The sequence below is a fragment of the Gouania willdenowi genome, chromosome 14, assembly GCF_900634775.1.
Source record: "Gouania willdenowi chromosome 14, fGouWil2.1, whole genome shotgun sequence".
NCBI lineage: Eukaryota > Metazoa > Chordata > Actinopteri > Blenniiformes > Gobiesocidae > Gouania > Gouania willdenowi.
This window is the reverse complement of record NC_041057.1, coordinates 29420346-29443108: the sequence shown is the minus strand read 5'-3', so window position 1 is coordinate 29443108 and position 22763 is coordinate 29420346. Positions and strand designations below refer to the sequence as shown.

General features: G+C 37.4%; 1 protein-coding gene across 1 annotated transcript in view; it reads left to right on the top strand.

The window, feature by feature from the left end:
- Positions 1–761: 761 nt before the first annotated feature.
- The window catches only part of med13a (mediator complex subunit 13a), a 161866-nt gene continuing 139864 nt past the window's right edge, over positions 762–22763 (top strand). The window contains exon 1 of the mRNA XM_028466211.1: positions 762–1447. Coding sequence (XP_028322012.1) covers positions 1382–1447 — 66 coding nt within the window. The 5' untranslated portion in view covers positions 762–1381. The remainder of the gene's footprint in view (positions 1448–22763) is intronic.

The following is a 22763-nucleotide window of genomic DNA, read 5'->3' as shown; positions in this document are numbered from 1 at the left end:
AAAAAAGAAAATTGTTTTTCTCTCAAAATGTTTTTTTTGTTGTTGTTGAGAAAAACGTTTTCAATGAGTCATTTAGTTAGTTTAGAAGTAGATTATTTCCACAAAACAATTGCACCAATGCATTTGTGTTTATTGTCTATTATTTTATTTTTTATCATCATATTTTATATTATGTATTATTGTGTAGTCACTTGTAAGTAAAAAAACCAAACACACACACACACACACACACACACACACACACACACACACACACACACACACACACACACACACACACACACACACACACACACACAGTACTGAAATATTTAATTTTCTTCCATATTATTTATTTATTTAAAGATCTGTTGAGATAAGTTATTGCACAAGTTATTACCATATTACATATTTTGTTATTATCCATTATTGTGTAGTTTCTTGTTAGTGAAAAACAAACAAAACAAAAACAACTTTTTGGGCAAAAAAGCTCAAACTTGGACTGAAATATTTTATTTTGTTGCATATTGTTATTTTTTTAAATTTAAAGATCTATTGAGATTAGTTATTACCATATTACATATTATGTAGTTTCTTGTTAGTGAAAAACAAACAAAACTAAAACACATTTTTGGGTAAAAAAAAATTGGACTGAAACATTTTATTTTGTAGCATATTATTTATGTATGTATTACTACTTATATGACGGTGTGTGTTAGTGAGATCGATGCTCTTATTTATCCGGATGTGCTGGCTGCAGCCTGCAGAGTCTGTGTGTCTGTGCACTGACTTGATGCGTCTTTGACCACGGATGAGCCAATGGGCTGTGGAAGGCAGAGTTGTCCCTGTGGCCGCCATTAAAGAAAGGAATCCATGAATTCAAATGGAAACCAACAGGAACCCAGGCTGGAAATAATGAGCCACACCAACGTTCCCGTCTAGGCCGGGGCCGTGTTTCGAACTGTCGTTTCGGGATGTCTTTGGTTCCCAGAGCCCACCGTGCGATGGAGGAGTGAGACTGGAGGCTTTTATTTTTGAAGCGCAGACCGTTTCGGGGCTACGGGGGAGGGGGAGAGTTGCTTCTTCGCTCTCCGTTTCTTTTTGTTTTATGGACATATATATATATGTATTTTTTTTCGCTTTCTTTAAATTGTTTTAACAGTGGCTTTTGGACATGTCCACCTGAGACCTTCACTGGATCTTTTTTTTCCAGTTCCGAGCAGCAAGCGGAAGGTTGTTGAATTAACTCTCATCCAGTCAAATGTTAGAAAAATAATTTTTCTGCTTGATTAAAGCCCCGCAACATCTCAGAAAAAAACCCACCAAATCCGCCAATTTTTTGCTTTTTTTCCCCCTCGGAAAGTGAAAACGATGGAGTGTTGGAGCTGGCAGTGAGGAAAGGATGAGTTCTTGTTTTGTACCAAACGGGGCCAGCTTGGAGGATTGCCATTCCAATCTATTCTGTCTGGTAAGAGATTTAAAACTAAAGCAAAAGCAGCCATTTTTAACTAGCTGAACAGGCTAAGCTAACATTAGCCACACTCAGGCATCAGTTGATGGCAGCTTAGCGAGGCTCACGGCCCTCAGCACCTTCACATCATTTTATCATTTTATCCCACACTAATGTCAACACTGCTTTTTTGACACTTTCCCACACGACTGGGACCATTTGTCCACTGTTGTCACCTCGTTTTTCCACTCAGCGCCTCCACAACAGTGCACGAACACTCTGGTTTTTACAAACTACATTTCCCTGTGTCACGGAAAACGTGTTTTTGGTGTTATTTAGTGCCTTAAAGCACGGCTGTGTCTCCCTCTGACATTCCCACCTTGTTTATTATTAACTGACTGTCTGTCTGTCTGTCTGTCTGTCACTTTTCCTCCTATCAAGTCAGTGCTGAACCGTAAACACAACATGTCACTGTGCGTGTGTGTAACTGTAACTTTAAGCCTCTCTGTTGTAGCTATATACAATGTAAATAAGCGTGTTTTGGTACTAAAATATCACTTTAAAGCTTGGAATGGTAAATTTAGAGGCACCTGTGAATGTAAACACACAGCTGAGTTTGTCCCTCAGTGTTTTCTTTTAAAGCCACACCCCTTTTATTCACCGTAGGCTACTAGATGACAGACAGATGAGTTGGTTGTAGGGATGTCCCGATACAACTTTTTCCACTTCCGATACGATACCAATATTGCAGCCTTAAGTATTGACCGATGCCTATATCGATCCGATACGATATCGGCACGAATCATACATACTTTTATGACTTATTTTGTAGTGTGGAATGTTAGAAAAGGATTGATCAAGTGATGTTACTCAAACAGAGAACAATAGTCAACAATTCAAGTTCACTTCAGTTATTTTTTACTGTCAGTATATGGTGGCAACAACTGAGGGCGAGGACATATGGTATTTACAATAAAGTCAAAAATGTTTGTGTGATTAAAACTATAAATATTTAGAATAAAACACTGGCCCAAAAAGTCATGGGAGGAAACAATAACATGCAACAATGCCTTGTTGCACATTTCTGCAACAAGGCATTCAAAGTTATTCACGTAAAGCAAGGGTGTCAAAATAATTTTAGTTCAAAGACCAAAGACAGGAGTTTGATCTCAAGAAGAACCACAGATTAAAAAAACCCATTCCATTATTGCCTTAGTTCTTATTTCCGAGTTTAAATGATGTACAATATCCAAGCAACAAATGACAGATATCAGTTCCTGTAGGATCTTCACTTTGAAATGTATTGATTTTGTGACAAATGTTTGTGTAATCTTGTGGAGTCCTGTGGGAAATTGCAGTATGTTAGAAAAAATCAGAGTGACTGATTTCAACAAGTTACAGTTAGAAATGACTCCCACCGTGTGATATAGACACAGGAAAATTGGGAGCCACTGTAAATAATGTGGAGGTTCATAACTTGAATTTGTAAATGTAAAGAGACTGAGATTATTTTGTAAAGTATACAATGATTCATGATTTCCCAGTCATTTTTTTACTTTCTCCTGCTGGCTGAATTGGATTCTCTGAAGCTCCTGGTTTGACCCACGGACCTTGAGTTTGACACGGGACATGCTATGAAGTTCAGTATTATTCAGGTACTGACAAAATTCCTTCACGTAAAATCAAGCGGTACCATGTTTCGGTACCTTAACGCATCCTTATGACGGTGAGGGAGTGGACGCGTAGGCGATTTTCCATGCAGGACCTGAACACAACATTGAACGCACAAGAGTGTAATGACGTCAGTATATAATCAGCGATGGCTGATAGAAAGAAGTCGAAAGTAAGGCTCCGCTTTTTAAAATGCAATAGACCGAGCACCTGCCAAACCCTCGCTCCACACAAAAAACACCACAGGTGTAAATGGAGCTTCACTCCGGTACTATGAAACTTGATTTAATTTAGTCCCCTCAATAGCATGCTGTGTCCCGGCCCTAGAGCACAGAGATCCTTCCTGGTTTTGTTACCATCGAAAACCCGCTGTTTCTTAAAGTTCGTATACACAGGTGCACAGCAAAGGTGGGAAGTACACACACATACGCTCCTGTGTCCACCAACCCAATAAAACGGACAAAAATGTCCAGGACTATAGAGAAAGTACATGTTAGCGCATCGCTCCACTCTTTAATCAGACTCTCTATTTACCACGGAGCTGCACCGTCCGAATAAACAAAACAAGCTACACACAGAGAGACGTTAACAGCGGACGCTGACTTTGCTTTCAGAGCTGTAGACTCAGGGAGCAGAGTGGACCCAGCCGCTCTGCTCCGAAAGAAATATAAATAAGTTACATTTTTCCATTTGCACATTGGTTCACCAATGTGCACAAATGCAAATGAAATAAATGCTCGCACCATAGAGCCCAGTCACGTAGAGCTGCTTTATAATTTGTGCATTATTCAGAAAAAAACTGTAAAACCCATGTTGCATCAATACAAACAGTTGGATGTTGTTTTGATATATTTCTTAAAGTTTCTTATTTTTATGATGAGAAATAATTATTTATTAACACACAAATGCACACAAAAGTACAAAAAATTGGTACCGTTAAGTACAGATACCGATTCACAGATACCGAGTTTTTATACTGTATCAGTTCAAAATGTGAAAGGTACCCATCCCTAGACATTAAACATTTAACAATGACTCGGGACACAAAAATCAAAACAAAAACAAGCATTTTCAATTCATGAAAACAGATTATTTACAATGAAAAGGAAATAACATAAAAACAGCCTGCATTACTGTGCTCCACAATATCAGTACGTAATCTTTAAATGTGGTTAATGTCATATGTCATTTTTTAATGTGTTTTAGCATTAAAGTGCATTTTAATTCATTTTGTACCACTGACATGTGGTTCTGTACGGGTGCCGCCATTGTTGTGTGACGTCAGAGTGAGACGTCAGATTCTCAAAGAAGTCAGGATAGATATCTTTTGCTGACCTTCTGTTGCACTTCAGGAGGTCTGAAAATCCCAAGTTTGGAGTTGTCTTTGACTGCAGCATGAGTTCACAAACTCAAGGCTGACTTTTAATTGTATTCAGAAAGTGTAGAATCATCTTCAACCGTGAAATTGTGCATTTCTGCTTTGTCTCCTTTGCACCAAGCATGTAACACACTTGTTTTGCTGATGAAGTGTTTGTCTGGATGCTATTTTTGTATTATGTCATCATGATGCTTATTAGTAGCTTCATTTCTTTGGAATTCATTTTCTAGTGTTCACACCAAGTAGGACACAGGCCCCAGGCTGATTGTTATATAATCAGTGTCCTTCATTCCTGTGCATTACATATGCCAAGCAATGTCCTGTACCTCAGCTGTGCAGGAATTTAAAATAAAAGCCTTTAATGTGCTTCTCAGAATATCCTTCTCCTCATCGTCGTCATGTTGCCACTTGTGGCCAGCAGACTTTACCCTAAATAGTTGTGGTTGACTCCCACCCTTCTGGAGCGCACGGATACCCTTTAAATACCACGTGAGGAAATTAGAGCCCCATCACTCCATCAATCTTTTAACCACAACAATAACAATAACAATACAAAAGGTACTGCTGGCTTGTTCTTACCCCCTCCCTCCCTCCCTCCCTCTTGTCCTCTTCTGCCCAGTACAATCAGGAACACAGTCTGAATGTGTTGTTGTAGTTAATTGGCTTGTCAGCAGGCTTAACTCCAGTTTCACTTCTAAGTTAGACTATCTGTGTTATGACGTTGTGCACCTTCTCTCAACATTTTTCTTCGCATGCTTGGGAAGCAGTAATGTGATTTTGTCCTTTTGCTAAAAGGCAAACGTAGGTTTTGGAAAAGATTATTTGGCTCACAAACCACTTTGCGGTGCGATGGCAAGACCACAAAGTGCATAGATCCTGGTTGTCTTCTTTAATATAGCTGTGGGGAGAAATATCTACTGTAACGCTGACTTGCGAGTCCACTGTATTAACGTTGTAGTGAAATTCTACACTCCTTTTACCACAAATTGACAGAGCTTCTAAGCTGTCCACCCCCTTAAAGGTAGCGTTTCACTGCAGAAAATCCCTTCTCTTCTCTATATCTCTCCCGGCTCGGGTCGATGGTGTGTGTGCTGAACTTGTAATTACAATGTTTACGACGGCACTTGAAGGCAGCGTTGGCTACAGTGGACAGGCCAGATAGAGGCTGGTGGACTCGTGGTGGTGTTGTGCCTGTCTGGCTGACATTTTCCTGCATGCTGAGACTAAGCATAACACCACCACTGTTATGACTCACTTGCTGAACAGACTCCACTTTGTATTTTTATGATGAAAGAATGTGAGGACATTGAGGTACTTTTCACCCCTCGTTGGATTTTTTGAGGATAGTTTCTGGGCTATGGTACCAGTTGCATTCTTTTGTTTGAAACGTGGAAATATTGGCTTTGGTTTGTTCTCAAAAGGGCTTGAAAAATTGAATTTAATGAGACTTGATGGCGATTTTTATGGAAGAGGATTACGGCCAATTTTGAAGGAGAAAATAATTTTGGGAAAATTGAAAAAAAAGTTGAAATGTCAGGATTGAATTTGAAATTTTGAGAATAAATTGAAATTGAAATTCTGAGAATAAATTGAAATTGAAATTTAATCTTGAGATTATGGTCAGAAAAAAATAGATTAAACTCGAGATTTTAAAAATGAACACAAAATACAATATTGTGATGAAAGTAGTAGGTTTGCTTATTAAGTCAAATCTACGGAAGCTAGGAGGGCCAATTTACTATACAACAGGGGTGTCCAATTCTGGTCCTCGAGGGCCACTATCCAGCATGTTTTAGATGTTTCCCTCTTCCAACACACCTGATTCAAATGATCAACTCCTCATCTAGCTCTGCAGAAGCCTGATAACGATCCTAATCATTTGAATGAACAAACAGCAGATTGTGGCTGTCTACAAAATTCCAAGTATCGATGAATACATTAAACGATACTTCGTAGTTGGGATGAATAACAAATGGATTCCTTCTTTTTTCGCTCATAAACATGGCGTTGTAATCTCTTTAAGGACTTTGACGAGATATTGCCAAAAAAAGGAAAATAATTTAGAAAATGACACAATGCACACAAAATAACAGAAAAATACAGCAAATATACACAAATTGAGTAAAAAACACACACAAAAGGACTCCAGAAACACACAAGATTTTCAACAAGACAACCAAATTATCCAAAAAACACTATTTACTTATTACTTTATTGTAGAATATATTAAGAATAAGTAAATATGGATAGTGATAGAGTTTGTAATCTTGATCCACCGTTGTATTTTCTGTCGTAGCGAGTCCCTCTTGCAAACGCGTCTGGAAGTGACATTTGGCTCGACTTTTCTTTTGCTTTCCCCGTCCTACCTGCTGATGTGGAGGGCCACGACTTTAACTTCATACATTCTACTGTTTACCTTCCCCTCGTGCCACCTTGAAAACGGTCCGGTCTGAAACGCGGCGCAACGTAGCGTTCCGAAGGTTGTGTAATCAAATACACCGGTACGGTGTATAAAGTCATATCATAACAAAAATATACACCGGTATTTGGTAGCCCAGCGCTACCTGTATCAGATTCCAGTGTGAAAGGTTTGCAGCTCCAAACTGACACGCATGCGCATTTTTGCGTTTGTCTCAAAATTTATTGTGCATGAGGACCTGGAGAATGAATGAGCAGGTGCAGAGGAGGACGAGGATGAAGAAAAAGAGAGCCACATATTTTGTTTCGGGTTTTTGTGGTGCTGAATTGCATTTAAACACAGACCAGTTATGGTATGAACCTTCAAGCTTTGACCCGAACCCAACAGAACAAAACCGACAGGCATTCAGATATTTCTATCCGAGCCCAACCCAAACCAACAGTTAAAACCTACATTTTTCTCATACAAACAACATATTTCCATTTGTTTCAGTGGTAAGCCCACTTTTATTAACGAGCAACTGTTAATGTCAACAGAACAGATCAGCGCACGTCAAACACACACAGGCCCAGTGCGCACAAGAGACAGTGGGTGTATTTACATAGTCCAGGTATCAAATATAAGGATAATCCATGTTCTTGTGCATAAAAAGGATTGATTCAACAATGGCGGGCTTCAAGCCCCATCAAATGCATCAGATACAAATATCAGATTTGTATCTGATTCAGGACCACATATGAAAGTGGTCTAAATGTGATTTGCAGTGTGAATGGAGCCTAAAATTCATGTTGATGCTAAAAACAAGAAGACATCCTAAATACTGCAACCACATTATGTCCATCTTAATGTTAAATTTAGCTTTTTAATGTTGCTTTTTGCGCATTTTTGATCAGCCTTTCGGAGCATGATTATAAAGACAGATCAACAGATGAGTGCATCAGCGTGCACCTTGAACAAGCGTGCAAGTGACACACATGCTTTGCTCTGTCTGTAATACAGTATGTACAGTATCTACTGTGTGATCCCTAAAGCATGCATGTTGTCGAGCAGTGACTGTGGAGTATGTGTTTCCAGGTTTGAAGGAAATAAGGCGCCGTGGAGCGCTGTGCCTTATTACAGATCTGATGGGACTCTAGTTCATATTGACAAGGCTGAATGAATGCTTCAAGCTGAATGTTTATCTGTAACTCATAGATTCATCTGAGCATGAAGGGGATCCATTTTCTAAGTGAACTTCTCCACAAATCAAACTTTTGTGTGCATGCACAAGACTTTTCAGAAAATGACAATAAACGGGATGTTTACAGAGGAGATGAGAACAAACTTTCGTGTGGCATGTTAAACCTTTTTACATCTTTTTTTTTTTAGCAAAATGGTCTTCGATTTATTGATCTACGAGTCCTACACTGTGTCTTTATCTGATTAAGAAGTAGCGTGCTTACTAGTAGGATTAATTTCTATTCTGAAATGTTTTATTAGATTCTAAACTACCTAAAAGCTTGAGGTTTGTCTCAAAGATTTTGTTAAAGAATAGATATTGGATCACGTTGGATCTCAAACAACTCTTCGGCTTAAATGAGACGCATCTACAGAAAGTTTCATCACGGCAATGACGTCATTGATCGGATTGGCAAATTAAGACATTACAGCCGATCACATCATTTGCATAAACCGGAAAATATCGGCCGATCCATCAATATGAATCGAAACAGATTGAATTTCTATATATATATTTATATTTATCCTATTTATCCTTTATTCTCTATCTATCCTTTATTTATCACTCATCCTTTATATTTATCATTATTATTATTATTATTGTTGCTGGGTTATTCTTTGTTTTTTTTCTTTATTTTTTTTTTTTTGTTGTTTGTTTTGTGCACCAACTACCAAGACAAATTCTTTGTACTGTCCTTAAAACTGTGACCATTAAAAACATTTCTGATTCTGATTCAGATATGGTTTGAAAAATGCAAAGACAGTTGCCAGGCTCTGGTTTGCTCTCTGGTGGGGTTAACTAAGGGAGGTGTGTGTGTGTGTGTGTGGGTGCGCGTGCGTGCGTGCGTGCGTGTGACGATTGGAGCAGCTTCACCTGTTGCTCGCCTCATATCCTGAAAGGCACGAGGGCAGCTGTGTGAACACTGTTCCTACTCAGACCCAGAACCCCAAGTTTGCCAGAGGGATGGTGAGCAGCTGGCCAAACCAGGGGTCGTAACCTCAGCCCCCGCCTCCCCATCTTAATGTCCTCCTCCTACTCCCCAAGCATGCATCACCTCGGGAAAACTTGGGCCTCATGCTTCCTCCTAATGCTGCGGTTCGACCACCACTTTCTTTTTTCCTCCTCTGCTGCAGTGTTTTGTAAACAGTCGCTGGCATACCTGAACATTTTAGACAGGAGGACTTGTTAGAGGGCAGTGGGCGAAACACTTGCAGATTGGTGCACACTCACCCACACAGCCTGGAAAGCATGAACCTTGGAAGGGATTACACAGATATTCTTGGTGCCCTCGGTTTTCGAACACAACTTTTTTTTTCTAAAGTAGAGAAAACAACTGCAGAAGGCACGTTTTACCTTAATACAGCACTCTGACTCTTCCATATTGTTATATAGTAAAGAAATGGCACTCAATGATAGAAGTTAAGATCTTTTTAGAGTCTTTATGCTTTATTGACCCTAACCCTGACTCAGGGTTAGGGTCAATTATAATTGTAACTGATAATTAATTACAATTATTAGTATGATGTGATTATAATTGAAAAAATCTGTTGCTGTTGTAATCATAATTGAATTTTAATTTAGTTCAGATAATTGACTTAATTATAATTATTTATTTATTTGTTCCTTCCATGAAAATAAAATCACAGTCCAAATGAAATATTTCCTTGATTGACACAATTTTCACTATTCTCTAATAACCTAAAATTGACAAATCAAAATTTACAAACCACACCTGAGTCAACATTCTAAAGGATATTGGCAGATTTTTTTGCCCTGTACATTTTTTTTAAAAAACAAATATTTGTACAAATCTTTAAATCAGTTTGTTGAGCAGTTGTAATTGTCATGGAAATTCTGTTGTAACTATCAATTCCATTTTAGTTGAACACAAACCTGTGGAACCACATGACAGTTCTATGGCATACGCATAAATAGTTAACAATTATTAGAATATGTTTCAGATCAACTCTACCTGTCAGTTTTCTACAGGATCATTTTACCATTCTTGAAAAAAAATTTAAATCAAGGGGTGTACTGACTGAAAAAAGCCTCAGATGCCCAATATTTTCATGGATAAGGAAGCCTAACAAGGTAACTAAGAGATGCAAAATAAATGGAATGATAGATAATATTTGTAGTGTATTTTATAGCTGATTTAAAACATGGGTCAAACTAACCCGTGATCATTAGAGATTATAACAAAACACAAGAGGAAGGTTACGTTTTATGGGTTTTTTATTAAAGGATCAGTAATTGTGATTAGTTGTAATTGGGCTTTAGTAATTGTAATTGACTTTCACAAAAAATAATAATTGTAATTGGAAACAATTTGGCCACTGTAATCATAATTGAGTAGTTGACCCCAACCTTGCTTTGTCTAAATAACAATGATTAAAAACAAGTTGAAACTAGGGATGCACCAAATATTCGGCCATGGAATTTATTCGGCCGAATATTGCAAAAAAAGCCACATTCGGCCTTTGGTTTAGTGAGTTAAAAGCGAGGCCGAATAGTAGCGTGTGACGCAATCAAACAACATGCAGTGATTTAGTCGGAAAAGTGTGTGCGCACTGCTGCAGGAGCAGAGCAGCAGCTCCTCCTTTCCACACACAAACACAGCCAGACTCTTTCCTTTGCGCTTACCGCTCTCCGTCATCGCGTAAAAGTTGGAAGCCGTCCAATTCCACAAGCGAGTCCATTGTTAGCGCTGTGAGCCACAAATTCGTAAACACCCTCATCGTTTCCTCCTCAGTTTACAAGCGATGCCTGGTCTCGCTGCATAGGCTGGTATAGCATTAGCACGGAGTGCTAACTGCTGATGTGTGTAAACAATGGGTCCATGGCTCCAAGCAGTGACTCCCAACACGATCGGCAGCAGAAAAAGTAGTGCAGTTTGGGCGTCCAGTAGTGCAGTTTGTATTTACATATATGGCAATAAAGTATAATATAAATTCTATATTTAACAACAGTGTTGTTTTAGGTGTTAGATAGTTGGAGAGGGAGGAGCTCACATTCTAGGAGGCGTGTTAGGTCGTCACCTACCAATGTGGGGAAAACAAAACCATTGTGATTTCTTCATCATACCTACCCTTTAATGCACTTTAGTTTTTTTGGGGGACTGCGTGTTTTGTTTTATTTGAAGGGCTAATATAAATGAAAAACTTTGTTGTGCTTTTTTTGAAAAGCAAAGGCTACTGGAATATTTAAAAAAAAAAGTCAGAATATTCAATAAACATTTACTTTCTTAAAAAAAACATGTCTAAAAATGTATTCTAGGCAATTTATGCACTATTAGAAAAAATAGTGAAAAACTTAACGATCACATTCAATATTTGTCCAAGCGTTTATATTTTATGCGGCTTCGGCTACAAATTTGCATTTCAGTGCATCTCTAGTTGAAACAATGTAAGTAAGAATTAGGGCTGGGTATCGCCAGGTACCTCGCGATGCGATCTATCGACTGTTTTTGCACAACAGTATTATCACAATACAGCGATTTTGTGATAATCGATATATCGCGGGAAATTTCATCCACGATACATTACGATATCTGTCACCGAAGAAATTCAGAATTTGACTGCACTGAATAAAAAATATAATAATTTTTTTTTAAAAAGTATTATTTTTATATCGATATATGGTGCCAGTATATCAATAACATACGAAAAGATGAAATATCGCGATGTAACATTGTATAAATATTTTGGCACACCACTAGTAAGAAATAAAAGGTATTATAATAACTCAGTATTTTACAGTACAAGTCAAAGAACGCAGCCAATATTTTGTGTACATATAAATGTTTGTTCAAAGCAAAATGTTCTGACAATTGTGTTTAAAGATTTAGCTGCATATTGGCAGTTCATTGGATTGGCTATGTACAAGGTGTTAGATACTGGTATAGTATAGATATCTTTAGTGCAGATCTGTCTGCAAATACCCACACACGCTCACTTTGTTTTCAATCTCAGTGCTACTAAATCTTCATCACTCCAACTTTCTGTGCATTCATTAGTTAGCAATAGTAAATGTTTACAATGATGGCACTAGTCATATGATGTTGTGTATAGACTAAGAGAGATTACTTAAGTGCATTGAGTCTTCATCAGTAGATGCAACGGTCATGAATCAAAAGTAAGAAGAGTTGACTCATTTCCTGTGGAAACAAAACAGACAGAGCTCAAAGGCTTGTAGGAGGCCACTTCCATTGGAAGTGACTTTAACATCTTTCATACGTAATTCTCTCAAATAAGTTCTGCAGAAGCAGACGTAAGGCGTCAGAGTGAAAAGAAAGAAGGTCGGAATATTGGTATCATTCTTTCATTTATTTTTATTACTTTTTTTAAATAAAAAAAACAAATCAAGCAGAAATATAAATATGGCACAGAGTATTACAATCTAATTTTTGCCTTAAATCAGGTTAATGCTTAGCAAGTGTAGGGCCTTTAATTTTGTGGAAAATGGACAGAAAAAAAAAGAATTCACATTCTGACATGGAAAAGGTTATCAAAGCAAGTGGCAATTTCAACTTTTTACATCTTTTTTCAGCAAATCATGTTCATCAAAATCATATTTATTTATGAGGTCTACACTAAGGCTGTGTTCAAACATACTACTCATACTAAGTTTGACGTCAAACTTGGAAGTATACTTCAGTGAGAACGCTCATCGTCCTAATAATACTTATATTATATGGTAGACAGTATATACTTAGTTTGTATTGTATAGTATGGAGTGTGCCATTTTGAACACAGCCAAAGTCTTTATCTCTCAAATTTTATCTGTTTTTTTGTCTTCAACAGCTTTGAATCTATTCAAGTAACAACAGATTTATATTTATTTTGTAGCTTCATAATTGAAAATTATTAAATTCCAAATATTCAATAGAATAAATTAGTGTTACACTAATATTTCCATTTCAACAGCTGTCACTCAGCTCTCCTACATTATCCATGTTGAACACTCTACAGTCATTTAATAGGGCGGTCTCAACCACATCTGCATATTCACCGATTTGCTCTGCAGTCTTAGTGAAGCTGCCGCAGCAGGTGAAGAAATAGCACATCCAAAGTATTTAAGCATGCAAGGAATACTGCACTCTTTACTTGAGATCTTAAACAAATCAGGCCTTCAGGGTGATATGTAATGTACACCCTATTATCAGTTTTTCTTAACTTTTCATTCGGCATTTAGAAGAATCTGCTTCTCTTGTGCATTGCTGTGTTTCATTGATGGATCACCAGTAGCAGCGGCAGCATCATAGATAGTATTTCAGCTGTGATGGCCTCTGCTGAGGTTAAATCTTTCAAAAGAAGCAGGTCAGACTGGATGTGGTCAGTCGGTTCACTTCACCCCGTGTTTTGGGTAACATCGCTGTAACTACTGAGGGCCGCTAACAAGAAGCAGCGAGCTCTGTTCTCTTGTTCTAAAAGAGATGAACTTCTTATTTGTTTTACCTTTTTGTCCCCATTGGATCCATATAAATAAGTTGTGCAATCTTAAATTGTTTGAAGAAAAAAAAGACTGATGATACTCATTAAATGCATTTTATGTAAAGGGTTGACAAATCCAATGGTTTGAAGTACATGTTACTACATTGAGACAAGTTGAGGAGACGTTTTAAGGCACTGATTACAGGCTCTAAATGTTCTCATTGTTCTGCTGTGAAGTTTTGAGGGCGCACCTAAAACACAGTATTATTCTACCCTTTTCAAGCCTATTAGAGGGTTCATAATCGTGATATAATCTTGTGTTACGGCACCACTCTTGTTTAATCAATTTGTTCTATCGTTTAAATAAGAATTCCCACGGGTCATTCCATGTCATTTCAACAAATGGCCCATGCATTTCAGTCTAAAAAAATCAGAAATTTTTACCAGTTGTTCCATGATTATTCAATAGACACACTGTGCGTTTTTACTTTGATCGAATGAACACTTTTTGATATATGGCCAGATTAGTGATGGGGTATATATGTATTAATTTTTGTGGGTTCTTATTTTTCCTTCTATGTTCAGCTTCCGATATCTCGGGAACTACATCACATAAGAAACTGACATTTGGTATAGTATTAAAGCTACACCTACTCTCTCAGAATATACTGAAAATATCTGCTATACATCTTATATGGTGGACATTCCAGCCCCTCAAATTTGGAAAAAAGTTTGTCAGGGTTTGGGTCTGCAACATGTTTGAGCCTTCAGTAAACAACTTAGCATATGCTTCAGCTCCCTGTAGTTTGATCAGCTTTGAGCTATGAACATGGACTGTCCACATCACTAAGGATTAGTCACATATACAGTATGCATTGGTTCTTGGGTGACACGCTCTTGAAATCTGAAATTTTTTATTATTTTCATTGGCCCATAACTGCATCTGGGAATGTAAGGAAATCTGATCTCTGTTTTTAATGTATAATATAAAGATGACTCTTTCTTGGGATATGAAATATTTTTCCTTTACGCGACTAATTTATTTTTATTATGGACCCCATCTTTGGGTTATTTCACTTCTCTCTGATTGATATTGAAATTCCTTTACATGAGGCCATTGAAGTTTGCCCCTGTCTTTCAAGTGCGTGGGATGTCCAGAAAATGTGTTGAAAAGGCATGGAATGATCCCCATAGAGATGAAATGTATTGATCCTCTTCAGATGTTCTACCCACATCAGAACCAAAGGTGCTGGAGACAGACACAGCTTACACTTGGTGACAGACATTCTGCGCTCATCAGAGCAGCAAAGCTACAAGAAACATCGCAAGTTAGCTTAGCTGCACTATCACATTCATTGGAGCAAACCATTTGGATCTAGGGCTGGGCGATTTTGCTAAAAAAAAAAAAAAAAAAAAATCTCCAATTTTTTAAGGAAAATTCAAGTTCCGATTCGATTTTTGATAAATTTTTTTCAATGCACTTAAAAATGACTGCAGACATCGGATATATTGTCAAAAGTGCAACTTTATTGCTGTGATTTTAAAATCCATAGTATAACGTATAACATTACAATTAAAAAAATAATAAACTCTTTCTTCAGCATCTCAGCATAGTGCTACTCAAAGGGTAAACAAAGAGGGGGCTGGCTCACATCGCGCTACGGTAACCCACAAGGACGGAACGTGAATAAGTCCGAAAAAACTGGTGGGGGAAAAATATAAAAATAGTAAATAAAATAATTTTTTTTTTTTTTTTTTAAGAACTGGAATTTGCAAAATAAAAATTGTTTTTATCTACAAATTCGATAAATCTATTAAATACTTTTTTTCCCAGCCCTACTTGGATCCAAAGACAATTATAAATAACATAGAAAGTAAAAGTGTAAGAAAAAAATAATTTCAGCGATATTTTACAATATTTCACTGCGCAATTATTGTATCAATCCAAAAAATGTCCAAATCGATTTTTTAAATCATGTTTTTTAACAAAAAAAAAACAATTCTTTTTTTAACAAAAAAGAAACAGCATCTGGTGTTGAAGCAAATGTTGAACTTTTTGAAAAATGTAATTGGACAGTTTACTATTCATACCACTGATACTTTTGGTACTTAAAAATTACAGTTGTTATCATTTACTTGTTCTTGCAAGTTAAGAAAAATGAAATAAAATGCCATGTGCTAACAACTTAAAACAATAACATACAATCTGCCTGTGGCTTTTAAACCAACTTTGATTTTAGTGCAACATGACTTTAGTGCAACTTAACTGAGGTATATGCCTAGAACAACAAATAAATGCAGAAAGTTAGTACTTTGTTGTTAGATTTTTTTTGAAAAAACACAAGCTGGTCAATATGCCCAGGTTTCAGTGCACTTCTTTGTGGCGTTACAATGTCTCCTGCAGTGGAAAAGACTTTCCTGGTTAAATCAAGCTTAAAAAAGTTTATTTATTCATTTTTTTAATAAAAAAAAAAGTTGATATGGATGCATTTAGAATCAATTCGAGAATCGCGCGACGTAATATCACGACATATCGCCAAATCCATTTTTTCAACGCCCCTAGTGACGTGCAAATCGTGAATTGAATTGTATCGTCACATTCATAGCAATGCACACCGCTAATAGAAAGGCCTGATTAGGTTCTTAAAACCATGAGTAATTTGATCTGTTGATATTTTAAAGTGAACACATTGATCTGAATACATTCTTCAAAGCTTCAGCTTTAGCTGCAAAGAGAGGTGAATTACTTTAGTTGGCTTGTTTGTGTTTGGTTCTCTGTCTTTGTGAGGATCGTAAAGCACGAAAGCTTCAGTACTTTCCTATGAAATGGGCTCTATAAATCAAGACTGAGTGGAAATCTGAGAAAACTCCAAATGTTATGATCAAAGTCACGGTTGCATCAAATTAAAGGGCTTTCCTAATCAGTAAGGATGGGGGGTTGGGGGCTTCTGGGAAATACTGTTTAGTGCCCATTTAACTGTTTAAAGTATAATTAAAAGTATTATATGATCATCCCAACAACTTCCTTACCCTTCTCTGTAAACAGTAGCTTTCTTTGTGACTGTGTAACTGCAGTCATTTATTAGGTCACCTCAGTGTACAAGCAGTGATTATGTAACAACAATCTATGTCTCACTTACTGTTCTTTTTTTTTACAGCGAAGCTCATGAGGTTTGTAATCCATATGTAAAATATTGCATCAATAAATCCCAGATGGATATTTCTCATCCAAGTGCGTTAGAATATTGTTGGGAAAAGTAAGAAAAAGAAGCACTTCCTGGCAAACAATTAACTGATTATTTGTCTGCATGAAGTCCTTTTAGAAGCCAGTAATTGGCCACAAACCAGCCTTAATTAGTGACTTGTTTATTTAAACACCAGTTATTATGATTTTCAGAATCAGAAACACTGTCATAATCCCAGGGGGAAATCATTTTGTTACAGACAGTGGCTCCAAGTAGAAATTATAATAAAGTGAAAAGAAGCACTAACAAAAGACACACATGATTAAAAGTAAACAGAGACCAACACAATATTAACACAAGAATAAGAATTAAATATTAATTACAAGTGATACTGTTTTGATGGCGTAAATCCTGACTGCCTGTGTAGCATATTGTGTGATCCAGTGACTCTGATTTTGTCTTTCAAAATTCCCTCATTTCCTTTTCAGAGTTTAACCATTTTCACGTCAATTTACGCACTTTTTCCTCGTTTCATTGCCTTTCCCCATTTATATAATTTTACTGACAATTAAACTTCCCAAAATCCTGCCAAACATGTTAAATAGGGTCAAATCAATTAGATTACTGTTAGACATTTGACATATACTCTTGCTAGACACTTAGCCAACATTTTTATGGGAAAAATACCATGAAATATGGGATATTGTCTCAAAAGCTGTAAGGGTTTAATCCAGTGGTTCTCAACCTTTCTTGGGTCATGACCCCATTTTGATATCACAAATTTAAGGTGACCTCAGAGACTTTTTTTTATATTAGTTTTTGATCATGTTTCTAATATAGTGTAACCTACGAGTAGCGCTATAGTGACAAGATGGGCCAGCTCAGATTTTTTCACTGTATTTTTTTTTTACTAGATTTATAATAGAAGAAGTGAAAGTATAGAATAATTTTTTTTTTGAGATTGTTTGTGGTGTTTTAATTTGAAAAAGAATAACAATTTTTAAAAAATTACAAAAATATAATTTACATTTTCATTATTATTTTATTATTTGATTATTTAATTAACTATCTCATTATTGAATGTTACATTGTATGTTTTTTAACTACATTTTTATTTGAGGAAGTGAAAGTATAGAATACAGTTTGTGTGTGGTGATAATATTTGTGAATGAATATTGATTAAAAAAAATAACAAAAACATTATTTAAATCAGTAATTTTTTCAAATCAATTACTAGACATTTAAGGCGACCCCATTTGAATTTCGGGGGACCCCACATGGGGCCCCGACCCCAAGGTAGAAAAACACTGGTTTAGTCAATGTCATATAGAGCTATTTCCATTTTATTTTCAGTGAAATAATACCAAGCAAGGAATTGCCCTCAAGTTTGCATAAAATCCTGCACATTCGTGGTATTACGTAGTGTAGAGATTTTGAAGGATGTATGAGTCTATTTGCTTTATTTTCAAGACATTCCATCATCATTTTTTCCACTGGTGTGCATGCATGATGTTGTCTCAAAATATGCATGCAAAGTATTTTTCATATCAGAGCCTGAATTTTAATAAAGAGGATTGCTTTTTTCTGTTTTAATGAATCACGTAAAATCTGAGTCCCTGTTGATCTAAATGTATGCGAAACCTCCTGTATACATAAAGAGAATGCTGGTGATAAAATATGTAGGTACCTTAAAAAGCAAAACCTTTTTTTTAACTCATATGGTCACTGGGGGCCACCACGCTGAGCAAAAGAATAGGGTTGAGATGGACTAATTGCTCAAATGTAACCGCTTAGGATCAGGTTTCACAGTTAACTGTCACACCAGCGTCCCTGCACAGATGTGTTGCAGGTGGACGGAAGGAGCAGGTCAACTGTTGCAGCTCATGCAAACACTTTGACCAACATTGGCTCTTTGAACATCTGAGCTTCTGTTAGAGCATAGAGTCAGTTTTTCAGAAACTACGCGTTTGTGCTGCACTCTAGGAACGATGGAGCTGGAGTTACACACGCAACCTTGAGATTGCTTTCCCTCTTTGTTCAGAATTATTAAACATCACACAACACACTTTGCTTTTTTGCACAAGCTTCATTAAAGCTGATATCCGATTCTTTTGAAATACAAAAAAATACCTAGCTAGTCTTTTACTATGGTCTACTGCCGGTAGTCATTCATATACATTCATGTATATAAGTCCCTCCTTTGGCCTGTAGACCCCTATACAAATGGAAACGAGCGCCGTGATCGCCCAGCCAATAGGCTTTGACTTCCTGTTTTTCAGATTGTCAATCAAAGAATGCGGAACTGCGCACAAAATTGAGGCTGCGCGTCACAACAGCAAACAGGTTAATATGATTTTGGCTCTTACCTGACCCATAGCCCTATATCAATGCAAACCGATGCAACCTTATGTTCCGCGATGCGTGTGCAGAAAAGTAGAGTAATGGCTTCTGGTAGATTGGCAGAGGCAGGGGGAGGAAGTAAGGCTGTTAAGTTTCTCAGAAACGCCGGATATCAGCTTTAATGTTAATTTGTTTACTTGTATCAACAAAAATCTTACAGCGTAGTGGAAATGTACTGTATATAACACGAAATGTGTTTCATGCATTACCAATAAACAAAATATGTGCACATTTATTTAAGACATGTTTGAAGTTGACTTCTACCAGTTTTTTCTCATGATTTAGGTTTCAGGAGTGCTTTTTTTTCTTGCTTTCTTACTACGAACTAGGGCTTGAGCAGACGAGTCGACTTTAGTGTTGTCTTGCGACTCTGTCCATGTGACGTTGACTAGTCACAGTACCTGACTTTTGCCTAAGATGGCGGCGCAACACAGCCAACAAGGGTCCTAGTACCCCTGCACGCCAAGGCAGCACAACATCAAGTGTTTCTCGCTCCTTCCTGGTTTGTGCTCAAACTGCAGCTGGTTGGCAGATACTACGGCTAATATACATGCTAACGTTTGCCGTAGTGGTAACATGTCTGTGTATTAAGCAGATCTGGAAAACATCAGCAGAAAGCAAAATCTGTGACCCGAAAAAAATCTGTGACCGGAGGTGGAGACAGTTCAAACCCCGGCTGCTTCTCGGCGGACATTTACTCCCCTTTACACACATTTGTAATTCTTATCCAGTCTGCATTTACTTCATCCACCGGAGTGTCATGTTTAAGGGGGAGTAAATAGCTCCTTAAAAACTAGATTTTGGTACAACACCGTCACTCTGCTGCCGCACGGCTTTGGCTCTCGGTGACGTCATCGACCAGTTGACGTTGACTCGACTAGTATGCACATAAAGTCAACCTTTAAAATGATGTAGCCATTCAGCCCCTACTAAGAACAACACAAGGATTTGTTGGAGCTACTATGGACATTCATAAAGCTGTTGTTGTGAGCTTTTGTTGTGCATCGGAGCAGCCACAGCTGGCAATAGGTGTACTGTTTACTTAGTGTACGAGATGGGACGGTGATTGCTCTTCATGACATGAGTGAGTGAGTAGGAGAGTGAGTGGACTTACCGGGGGATGACTTTGGGAGGACATTAACTCATTCACTGCCAGCCATTTTCAGAGCAGCCAACCCCATATTGCCAGGAGTTTAGGATGATTTTCACCACAGAAAATTTTGTACGATGACTATCGGATATCTGAAACCAGATTCTGAAAGATTAGACTTTCTACTTTCATCAGAGCAGAGTTGACAGAGCACGTAAGTGTATTTTATGTTTCTGTGTCACGTCAACTCTGTTACGTGTAGCCCTCCATCAACACGGATGTCTACACAGCAGCTGGACACCTGGCTGCGCATTGATAGCATCTGGTTTCAGTCTGTCAATGCACTTTTCTCAGAGATCATCTTAACTTTATCCCGACTGTACTTGGCCAACGTTATAAAGATCATTACTTGGATGAGATAAACTAATGAAGAACATGCTCTTTAAGAACATGCTTGGATATCAATAACTTCAATGCACACTTGTGTTTGAGAGAACATTATTTAATTTGACTCTCTTCCAACAGCTCAGTCAGTTATAGGCCTGTACAATATTATTTAATGTAGGTGTGTTGTCAAGTTAAACATTTGAATATTTTATTTTATTATTGTGCATTGTTGGAATGTCAGTGCGAAATAAGTATTTTCATGTTTTTAATTGATTGATTCTTTGAAGCATTAAAATTAATTTATACAATTGCAATGTTTTAATTTTAATGAGGTTAGTACACATTCAGAGCCATAAATGCAAATGGGACTAATCATTTACATAATCATTTCTTTCGGTGTTTCGGTTTTTGGCCTTGGTTTTTGGTTTCAGCCAAGAATTTTCATTTCGGCAGACTATCAGAGCAAATGAATCCTAGAGCATTTGAACCACTCTAGGATCCATCTGTGTGAATGCACCCTAAGTTGTACCTTGCGGTTGTTGTCATCCAACTTCGCTCCAACAGTAGCTCAGTCCGTAGGGACTTGGGTTGGGTCACCGGTTCAAGTCTCGGTGCGGACCAAAAATATGGAAGTTGTTCTGGAAGCTAGAGAGGTCAGGGCACTTTTCAAGCACTGCTGAGGTGCCCTTGAGCAAGGCACCGAACCCCAGCACTGCTCTGGTGCACTCCCTTTATAATAAAAGCAGCCCCTGTCTGACTTCTCTCCATTAATACACGTCCCCAGGTCCTGTTTGTGCATGTTTGTGAGAAGCATGGCCCTAAAAAAACAGTGTAAAAGCCAAATTTCTCCCTGGGCTTAATTAAGTATTCAAATTTAAATAAATAAAAAATAAATAAAGTCACTCACACACTCACAGCCATCCACAGATCTCTCAGCTTATCCTGAGCCAAGCGAAAGACCACTGCTTGTCCACAACCGTGGGTAATCCTTTATTCAGGCTCAGCGCCTACGCACTCCAGTAAAGATATCCCCCTGTATTGTAATGGATTAATTGGTTGAACATACTGAGAGACAGATTGCCAACTCAGCATGAACAGAAAAGGACTTAACAACAGGAAAATGAAGCAGCTATGTTTGCAGCAGATTGCTTGAAATGTCTACAAGGAGTAGATAACCGAGGCAGATTGCCAGTGGAAATGGAAATGATGCCTTCTTCTGTGTGCGTGAGTTCAGGTCTGTCAGCACGTAGCTGATAAGCAGCAGCAGCACTAGCTAGCTGTGGTGCTTAATGTTCTTGTATTAACACTTCATAACCCTGCCACTGATTTACTGTCTGTGAGGCTTTCCTTCCATAAAAATACATGCTCTGAGATTGGGAAGGCAAAGCAGAGCCATCTCCAGCTCTTTCCAATATTGAGGATTAAGGTGGTGAGGCCACATTTCCCAGCAGTATAGCAGCATTCATGTGAGTGTTTTCAACATGTTGTTCACAGTGTAGGTTGTACTTTATAAATAGAAGCATGACAAACACATTTTCCTCTGCAGAAACAATCAAATGCTCCACTTTTCAGGATGTTTTTGTTTTATTTTGCTCACACCCACTTTTTTTCTCCTCAACTTAAAAGAATTGATGATTAAGGGTCCGATCTGATATCGATATTGGATATCAGTCCGATAACCAATATATATAGATATATATATATTTTAAAAACAAGTATTATATTATATTATATCGGCCTGGATCTAAAATCTCCAATACAATCACACCGTTACATAATTTATTTTTATTGGATTTTTTTAGATGATTTTTTCCAGGGTGTCCCATTATTCTATTTAATTAATATTCTTATGTTTAATTTTGAAATCTAACCTTTGTTAACCTACTGTTCTTGACTATTGTTCTCAATGTTTTATCTCGTGATGATCAAGCCTTTTCTATTCTAACAGTCCACACTAAAAAATATGAAATAAAAGTATGTGTGATTCGTGCTAATATCGGATCGATATCAGCAAAATCACAAGGTAGCAATATCGGTATTGTATCAGAAGTGAAAAAGTGTCGGAGTAAGAAGTAAGAAACCAAATATCTTTCAAGAAATTATTTTATCTGTAGTAATGTAACGCTTGTAGCTATGTTTTAATGCCAAAAGGG